This window comes from Lonchura striata, chromosome 17 (genome assembly GCF_050655825.1).
Source record: "Lonchura striata isolate lonStrDom1 chromosome 17, ASM5065582v1, whole genome shotgun sequence".
NCBI lineage: Eukaryota > Metazoa > Chordata > Aves > Passeriformes > Estrildidae > Lonchura > Lonchura striata.
In genome coordinates, this window is record NC_140719.1 from 13,312,595 (window position 1) to 13,322,544 (window position 9,950).

A 9,950-nucleotide genomic window follows, 5' to 3' on the forward strand; every position below is an offset into this window, starting at 1 on the left:
TAATTAAAAGTTTATAAACTTTATATTTTTACAGCTAATGGTTAAAACAACAAACACCTTTTTAGTATTGTGTTAGAACCCATGTTCAAATTCTTAAGTGAAAGAACCAGGTAACACAGCTGGCAGGAGCACAGACTATATTCCAAAACTTTCAGACAAAAAGACATCACATTTTGTATTTTAATTTTCCATGACAAATGTCCATTAATTTCTATGAACAGTGAAATTAAAGTAGCCTTCCCAAGCAAGAAACTTAGTATTAAAGGCTGCATTCAACAACCAACACCTCAGTATGAGAATGAGGTCATTGTTGGATTGTGGATATTTTATAACTTTTCAGAGGCATTAAGGAAACAAGTCACTATGAGACTTCATACAATTTGCAAATACAGCATGAACATGATCAGAAATGTGCATTCTGTAGCCCAATGTCACCTGAGAACTGCACAGAAACCCCAGCCCCAGCAACCCTCCACAGCACAAGAGCCTTGAACAGACACACCAAGTTTTCCCTCCTCCCAAAAATCACTTACAGACCCATGGTCACTTACCAAGTGAACAATAAGATGCAATTTTAAAAATACATAGGACAGAGGTACAAAAAGACATAGTACGTCACTTATTTGAGAATTAAGTCATTTCAGAAGGAAATGCAATACTTCTTTGTAAATACTAACTTAGGAAGGGGCTGTATGCAAAAATAATACTTTTGTGATAAACGCTATTTGTGTGAATTATTTCAAATTTCTGATCTAGAAATAACATCAATTTCAAAGCAATCAATATGAAATTCAATTTTACACTGAAATAAGATACTTCAAATAAGATATTTATGCACCTTTTATGATCAAAAAATGTAGTTTTTACCAAACTGTAAGAGATTTATTCAGAATAAAATTAAATCAAGCCCTTCTGCAAAGCTGGATGGCTGGAAGTACATACTTTACATATCTACAGCCTATTTCAATTCTGCCAGGAGCATTTTTTGTACACATGGGAAAATACACTTATGACAGAAAGTATCATTCTGCTTAAAAACTGAGGCATAAGAGAGGAGTCTGACATTGCCTGATAATTAGTTGTCCTGTAACAAGTCTTAGTTGCTCAATTCTTGCAGAAAGTAAATTATTAGCAGAAAACTGTAATCACTAATTCAATTCAGAAACTATAACTGAAGGCTTGATTAATTTCTACATATTTAACTTTTTTGCCTGGTATTCCCTAGGTAGATAATATTTCATCTTAGCATATAAAAACATTCTGTTAAATCTCTGAAACCTTTCCCAGATGTACACTTGGCATCTATTGTGTCACCAGTGAAATACAACCACCTCTGGAAAGGGACAAGCCAACTGCTTTTACAGTGCAATACCATTCTGCTGGACAGATTGATATGATACATTACTTAAATAAATAAGAAACCCTTTCTGTCTTGTAACATGGAGTGCAAAGGCTCGGGAGCAGTGACAGCAGCAGGTAACAAGGCTCCTGTGCTACCTCACCTGGCTGGCACAGAGTGCCTGGCACGTTCCCTGAGACGTGCCCGACAGAGGATTAACCCAGCACTGTAACCAACACTCCATTTAGCTTTTTTTTTGCTCGCAGCTATACAGAAGCCAAAAGCTTACAGAATTGCTGGCAATTCCCTGATTTCTTTCACTTCAGTCTGATGCAGCTACTGATACTTTTCTCTAAGCAATCTTTCACTCAAATGACTCATGATTATACACCCATCAGAAGTCTAACTGACAGATATGCCCAGGTTTCATGCAGAGTCTATCACAGTACATGCAAGGGATCCTGTGCCAAGCAGTTGAATATCCCTCACAGTTATCAAGCTACCACAAGAAGCAAGGGTTCTGAGTGCTGGATGTTTACTGGGGCTCCAGCACATACTGGTGACACCCCTAAAGGACATGTGCCTCACCCTACCCAGGTAACAGTTCTCCCATTCACAGTTCCAGCTTATCCCAATAAGGAAGTTACCAACATTAAAGTCCTTGCTGGATTAAACATCCAGCTCAGAAAGGCAGACCAGAAAAGCCTCTTACTCAGACAGGCTCTCTCACTCTATATATTTTAAGACTGTTTTGAAATTTTGTCCTTACACTACTCAGGCACAGTGTTCTGTCCAAAGTGGAAAAAAGCAGTTTATTAAGTGTTGCTCAAGGCAAAGTTGCTTAATAACCCAGTGGACAAAATGCTTTCTCACAAAGTCCAAGAAGAATGAAAAGCAATGTTTACCTGAGTTTATTACCTCTGCCACTCTGGTGATTGGGAAAGAGGAGGGTTTTATCTGCAGTCTTAAAAGACAAGTTCACACTGAAAGACTTAGCACATAAAAAGGCCTTAACTCCACTGGCTCCACTATTTCTAACAGCAACATCTCCCTGACAGCATTTTCTAGTTGGAGCATCTCACCTGCCTGATGACATTCTCATTTAGCAAAGTCTATTCAAAGCAACTGAAGTCCAATCAGCACCCGCAAATCCAAACTTGGCAAACACAGCCTGTGGATTCAGTGTGCACCGCAAAACAAACTGCATTCAAAGTAAGCATCAACCTCTTAACAGATTTAAGGTAAAGTCATCGTAATAAGTCATTTTGGATCATAATCTTGAAGTGATCCAAGCAAGGGTAACTGCTGCAGGCTCTGAAGGTGCAAGTTAAGAGATACAGTCTGCTCTGCTGCCAAAATACATACGGTTGGTACGGTTGTCAATTCTACCTGAACTTGACTGTAAGAGTTTAACCAGTTTCCCAGGCTTTCATTTCTCTGCTGCAACAGTTGAGAACACATACTCCAAAAAGTGCAAAACTCATGCCCACAGTATGCTTAAGGAAGGAAGAAAGTTCATTTCTTTTCTGGAACCAACCAATTGCCACAGTGCTATCATTACACGATCATCATCTGCTTACACTTTCCTAAGACACCTGGCTGAAAAGACACATTTTCATCTATCCAGCCTGTGGGCTTGGGAACATGAAGATGTGTCAGCACACAAACTATGTCCCCTCCAGTCTTTTATTCAAGTTAAACAAAACAAGTGAAAAGTTAAAGTCCAATGTAATCCTGAAGAACAGGGTTCAAGAAGGAAAAGCAAGTGCTCAACAGCACCTGCTTAATAAAAGAGGATTTACCTGGGTTTCTCCACTCTATAACACTTTCACACACAGAGATGTCAGCACACCCTGCTTTGTAATATCTTTATTACACCTCTACCTGTGTCCAAGGAACTGAATTTTCCTGGAATGGTATATGAAGAAACTGAGACTTTTAAAGTGACTATACCAAACATACCAACAAGACTTACCAATAGATCAACGACAAATTTTATGAAAATTAAATAAAAAAAAAAAATTGAGGGCATGGATCTGCAGGCCCAGCATATCAATCACTTGCATCACTTCTCTCCTTCCCCCAAACCCCTCTGCTAATGCACTTTGGTTGTCTCCTAGGCAGACTGTAATCCTTCCGTCAGCACATTCTAACCTGGGCAAAGAAATCTGCACTCCCTCGACCCCTCCACACCCCCGAACAGGCAATGAAGACGTTCCCAACACAGCACGCCCTCCCTCAGGCCTGCACCGGTAGCATTGCGCTGCCCTCCCCGGCTGGCCCTGAGGGGCAGCGGGCTGGGTGTGAGGCGGGCTCGGCTCTCGCCCCTCTCCTGGGGCAGGGCCGGAGGGTCCCGCCGGGGTCTCGCCCGGACGCGGCTCGGACGGCCCGTCCCGCCCGTCCCTCCGGCCGGCGGGGCAGGGAGCGCTCTCTCCCCTTCCTTCTCCGTCTCCTTCTCGCCCAACCCGAGGCCCGCGGGCTCGGCCGGGGTCCCGCCCGCGCGGCCTCACACGGAGCGGAGGGAGGGCGGGGAAGTCAGTCCCCTTCTCGCTCTCCCGAGGGCTGAAGCGGGGCTGGAGAGCTGCGGAGGACACTCACTTGATCCTGGATCCCATGGTCTCCGGGGGGCCGCATAGACCCGGGACGGAGCGAGACACGGGCGGGGGCCGCAGGGCCGCGCTCTGTCCGCCGCTCGCCCCTCACTCCATCCCGGCCCGCGCCGCGCGCCCCGGCCGAGTCACTGCGCGGGGCCTGCCGGGAGCTGTAGTGCGGCGGGGCCCGGGCGGGCGGCGCGTCCCCGTCTGGGGCAGCCGGCAGGGAAAGGAGCGGGCACTGCTCGTGGTGCCGAGCCACAGCAGTACGGGCAGCGGGCAGAAACTGGCGCACGGCAACTTCCACCCGAACATGAGCCAGAATTTCGTCACTGCGCGAGTGCCCGAGCACTGAACAGATTGTCCCGAGAGGATGTGGAGTCTCCCTCACGGGGAATATTCCAGAGCCATCAGGACTCAATCCTGTACCATGTGTTCTCATGACTGTCTGGACAGGGAGGTTGGACCAGATGGCCCAAAAAGTCCCTTCCAACTCGACCTATCCTGTGTCTCTGACTGCGGCCGGGAGCGCCGGGGGTCGGCAGTGGCAATGCGGAGTGGCCCGGCTCCCCTCAGGAAGATTCCAGCGGGAGCCCCGCGGCGGGACGAGCCCGCTCCCCTCAGGGAGATTCCAGCGGAGGCCCTGCTCCCCTCAGGGAGATTCGAGCGGGAGCCCCGCGGCGGGACGGGCCCGCTCCCCTCAGGGAGATTCGAGCGGGAGCCCCGCGGCGGGACGGGCCCGCTCCCCTCAGGGAGATTCCAGCGGAGGCCCTGCTCCCCTCAGGGAGATTCCAGCGGGGGCCCTGCTCCCCTCAGGGAGATTCCAGCGGGAGCCCCGCGGCGGGACGGGCCCGCTCCCCTCAGGGAGATTCCAGCGGGGGCCCCGCGGCGGGACGGGCCCGCTCCCCTCAGGGAGATTCCAGCGGGAGCCCCGCGACGGGACGAGCCCGCTCCCCTCAGGGAGATTGAGGCGGGGGCCCCGCGACGGGACGAGCCCTGCTCCTCTCAGGGAGATTGAGGCGGGGGCCCCGCGGCGGGACGGGCCCGCTCCCCTCAGGGAGATTCCAGCGGAGGCCCGGCTCCCCTCAGATTCCAGCGGGAGCCCCGCGGCGGGACGGGCCCGCTCCCCTCAGGGAGATTCCAGCGGGGGCCCGGCTCCCCTCAGGAAGATTCGAGCGGGAGCCCCGCGGCGGGACGAGCCCGGCTCCCCTCAGGGAGATTGAGGCGGGAGCCCCGCGGCGGGACGGGCCCGCTCCCCTCAGGCAGATTCAGACAGGACCAGCCGCGCTCCTTTCAGGCCTCCTCAGCTGCCCGCCGCGTTTAGCAGCTGAAAGGCGGCCTGGAGTGACACCGAACAGCAGGGCCAGGCTGGGACTGACTGGGCCAAACCGCTTCACCAGCGTCATCCCGAGCCCTGAATACCCACCCACTGATATCCAGGCCAGATGAGGAGCAGGACTGCCCATCTCGGAAAACCGCGTGCAGAGGGGAGCCGTCCCCATGGGCACAGGCCGGAGTCTCAGGCAGGAACAGGTATTCGATGTCCAGGGACTGCAGGAGTCAAAGGAAAGAGGCTGAGGGAGGGCCTGGCAGAGCTGTGACAGAACATTGTGCGCTGTGGGCACAGAGACCAAAGTGGCTGAAAAACTAGTAAAACATGTCTAGAGGGTATCTCAAGGCCAAGCAAGGTCATAAAGGGGCCTGGAGATTTCTCAGAAATTGAATGCAGTCTGCTGAAAACATGTCTTACATTGACTCAAAAATCACAGATAGCTTTTGAAACACGCCGCATTGGAGTTGGCAACCAGGAACAAACAGGTACCCAACTATTTCATTAAACACGATTTACGGGATTTTCAGGAAGGTTTGGAGCATTTCTAGTATAATGTAGCAATTTTAAACTTTATTTAGAGTTGAGGATGATCTACAGTAAAGTAGGAAGTAAAGAATTGAAAATTTGTCTTTAAAAGGCCTCCAAAGTGCAAATCATTGTGGACACCAAGTGCTTCGCTGAAGAATATAGTCAGCTAGAAAAATGGGAGAGAGTATATTCCATCCAAGATCCTTTAATATCCCATTTGCTCCCCAGAGAGCCTGGGTAGGAAAAATCATACCACCCTCATTCAAGTAATAAATTTAAAACGTGTTAAACACTATGCAAAAAGTCCTGGAAGATTTATTCACAGTTATAGTAAGTCAAAGACATGTTTGGGGAGATGAGGAGGAGTGTTTCTAGTACTAATTTGAGTACTTGAGATGAGGTGCTTCCACCACAGGTTCCACCCACAGCCTCTGCCACAGCAGCCACGTGTAAGCTCAGACCTCAGTGCTGAGCCCTGGCTTGGTCTGTGCTGTGGATATACCTGTCCCCAGCCCCCAGTCATTGCTTAATTTATAGTGCTGTTCCCTGTCTCATTCAGTCATTCCCATATCCATGTAAAGTAGCTTTGTAACCAAAATTACTGTGCTCGGACAGGGATATTCTAACCTAATCCATGCACTAAGGGTTGCACATATAACCACCAAATGCTGGTGAGTTTAAAAAAATATTGTTAAAATTGGTTGCAAAAGCAAAAAAACCCTATGGTCAGTAATGAGTTAAAGAATAAGGAAGCTGGCAAATACAATGCTGATGCAGTGTAAAATAACAATGTGGAAAACCCCCAGCATTTTGGGAGTGACTAACAAAATTTCTTACATTTCATCACTGTTGCATTTCATCACAAGCTCCTTTTTTGGAACATGGTAGATCTACAGACTCACAATTTTAGTTTTGGTCTGTTTTGTGTAGTGAGCTTTTTAAAGATTTAAAGGTAAACTTATTAATATGAACAGATGTAGTAAATATTTAATGAGGACGTGTATTCAAGAGTAGTAGACTTGTTTATATTTCAGAGTTTTTAAACTGGATATACTAAGGAATAAAAGACTGGGTGATTCAAATGAGCAATTTAAACCCTCTCTCAGAGAAAGTGTCTGGTTGGGAAGTATGCAATCAGCCCAGTTTGGAGAAAACAAGATATAAAAGGTGGATTCCATGAACTGGACTGGATAACTGAGGTGGTGAATGAACTGATAGTGGCTGGTAACTATCAAATATCAGGAAAAATAGTTTGGCAACTTCATTTAGATACGTGTTGGTGAAATATCTGTTTTGTAGGTGACTGATTTGTAATTAGCATATTTTCCTACCCCAGGGAAGAATTATAATGGCAACCTCATGTTGATATCTGTTCATCAACAATTTCTCAACCAGGATCTCGTGCAGGTGTATGCCTGAACTTTTGGGCAGGAGATAAGGGTCATGTGATAAGCATGAGATAATAGATTTGAAAAACAATATTATAGTGTATTTCAACAAGAGGATTACCTACATCAAATTCACAGTCAATAAAGATGAGTTCAGTTAATAAAAATAAATAGGCTTGTGTATGGAAAATTGTGAGGTTCTGTCCTTGCTAAAAAAAAACACACTTAATGGGTCTGGCAGCATGCAAATTCAGTCTATGGAAACTCTGTTTAAAAGACTGCCTAATAAAACAGGTGTGAGCTTGTAAATCTGGTAATGCTAAGTCAGAGGAAACCAGAAAGGTGAGGACAGGATGAATGTGCAGAATTTCTTCTACTTAAAAGATAAAACAGATGCTAATATGGAATTTGTACTCTGCTTTCTAACTGTATTTTGTATATATGAAGCAAGCAAAATCAAGTATATTCCAGAATTCACAATACAGAACATGCTTGTGCTCCCCAAATGTTGATAATAAAATAGGAGAATTCATTCAAAATCTCAATTGAATAAACACTGAATATTTAAATATTTGTTCAAATTGTGAAAACCATATTTTCTGTAGAGAAGAAAGTAGGAAAAAAATGTTAAACATGATGTAAATGTTCCTGTTCAAGTGCAGGAAATTTTTCTATCTGCCTCATAATAATTTATGTTCCAAGCTGTAAAACTTTTTTTCCCCTGCTTTACCTGGTGTATTCATGTAAATGAGCTGCTCATTAGATACCCCAAATCCCATTTTCTGCAATTGTCGATGGCCTCCCCGTTTGCAGCTGGCCCAATGGTTGATGTAATTGTGTCCCAGTGACAGGCCAGCAGGGACGGCAAAGCCCCCGAGGAGAACGAGGGGTTCCAGCAGTGCCTGCTGGCCTGGCCACCAAGCCCTGGGTGTGAGGGGCTCAGAATAGATGAGCTGATTAACTGCGAATCACCCTCCCAGAAGAGATGAAGCATTAGTAGCAAACAAAAGGGAAGCAGAAGGGAAACTTCAGGCAGAAGAAAATAATCCAGGAATTAAAAGCTTGGTGAAAGCCTTAGGATGCTTCCAGATTGACCTGAGCATCTAAGTTCAATGCCATAGAAATAGAGGTCTGATACTCTAGGATGGATTTGGTGGATGTGGCTGAGCCCGTATTTTAATATATAACACACCCACAACAACAAATGTGCATGAGAACACACTGTTCCTGCTCCGCTGTGACAACCCTGCTGAAGCACAGTGTAACCCAAATCTACTGGGGACATTCTCCCTGCTACATTTCAGCCAATGAGAATGGCAAGGGGGAAAATGCTGACTTTAGAGATCAATAGTAAAGCTTCATCTGAAAGGTTATGCCTTGGAAGAGAATATCCTGCTATCTGACTAATATTGATTATAATGTTCATGTATGTTTTCCCTAATTTCTCAGTGGGTGAATATTAGGAAAATCTCTACCCATATTTAGAAACCAATGATACCTTATTAAAGATATTTTTTAGATGTGAGGCAGAAGTTATTTCATCAACCTTAAATTTGGTAATTCTTCTTGTTATCAAACAATGAGCCTCATGAGTTATGGATCAGGTCAGTGCAAACAGCCTCCAGAAGCATTCACATATGTTACTTGAGAAAAAAAGCCTGTTCTTAATGCTGCCAGACTGCGATTCATCAGGCATTGTTAGCATAGCTGGTTACCCTCAGAGACATTCACTTATACCTGAAACGAGAGATGTTTAAATCAGCCTATGGACCTATTTGTATGGATGGAAATAGATTACATTGACTAGTTTTCCATTACAAGTTCAAAAACAATAATCTGTAACTGCACAGAGTAAAATGGATCTTTAGAAAATACAGAAGAAAACATAAGAACCAAATAAAAAGGGAAAATCCCCACCAAAATTCAGTTACAAGAACATAACTAACAAGTTAAATCAAAAGCATTCTGTCTCCAAAACTGGACACTAGGAGATGTTTAAGGAAGAGTGTAAGAACGTGAAAATATGTAGAGGTCTCTCACAGCCTCCAATAAATTAGTGCGTTTTCTCAGCCACAAATGCTCCTTCAAACTAATAGCTTTTGTGGGATCAGGCACTGGGCTGCACTTGGATATCGAGCTGAGCCATTGACCACAGCTCCGTGTTGATTGTCACCAATTGTTGCTTTTCTTTTCCACGTGCCCCAGCATAGTTTCCAAGAGGTCTGCTCCATGATACTGCCCAGAACAGAGGTGAGACTGATCATCCTGCCTTCCCATCAGTGAGAACATCACTGGATTGCCCTGACTCCTGAAATACGATGGGTAGTGGCTCAGCGACATCATCCACCAGTTCTCTCAGGGACCTATGGATGTATCTCAGTTCCCATGAGCTTGTGCATAGGTTCTTTAGATGGTCTCAAAACTGATCTCATCCCACAGCTGGTGGTTCTTCGTCCTGCCAGTCCCTGCCTCTGCCTCTGCAGTGTGGGCAGTGTGGCCAGAACATGTGCCAGTGAAGATCGAGGCAAAACTATCACTGAGTACCTCAGCTTTCTCCATGTCTTGAATAACCAGGTCTCCCATTCCCTTCCTGAAAGGACCCACTTTTCCCTGTTCTTCTTATTATCATTGTACCTGGAGATGCTTTTCTTGATGCCCCTGACATCCCTGGCCAGAGCTAATTCTATCAGGGTTTAGCTTTCCTAACCTGATAGCTGGCTGTTAAGACAATTTCTCAGAATTCCTCTCAGTATACCTGTCGTTGCTTCTAC

General features: G+C 45.9%; 1 protein-coding gene across 7 annotated transcripts in view; it reads right to left on the reverse strand.

Moving 5' to 3' along the window:
- Positions 1-4,060, reverse strand: part of DENND1A (DENN domain containing 1A) — a 152,947-nt gene extending 148,887 nt beyond the window's left edge. For all 7 annotated transcript variants that reach the window (XM_085556349.1, XM_021543691.3, XM_021543690.3 and 4 more), the window contains exon 1: positions 3,938-4,060. Coding sequence is in view for 6 of the 7 variants with exons in the window: in XM_021543691.3 (XP_021399366.3) it covers positions 3,938-3,954 (17 nt within the window). In the remaining variant the exon portion in view is untranslated. The remainder of the gene's footprint in view (positions 1-3,937) is intronic.
- Positions 4,061-9,950: the final 5,890 nt, after the last annotated feature.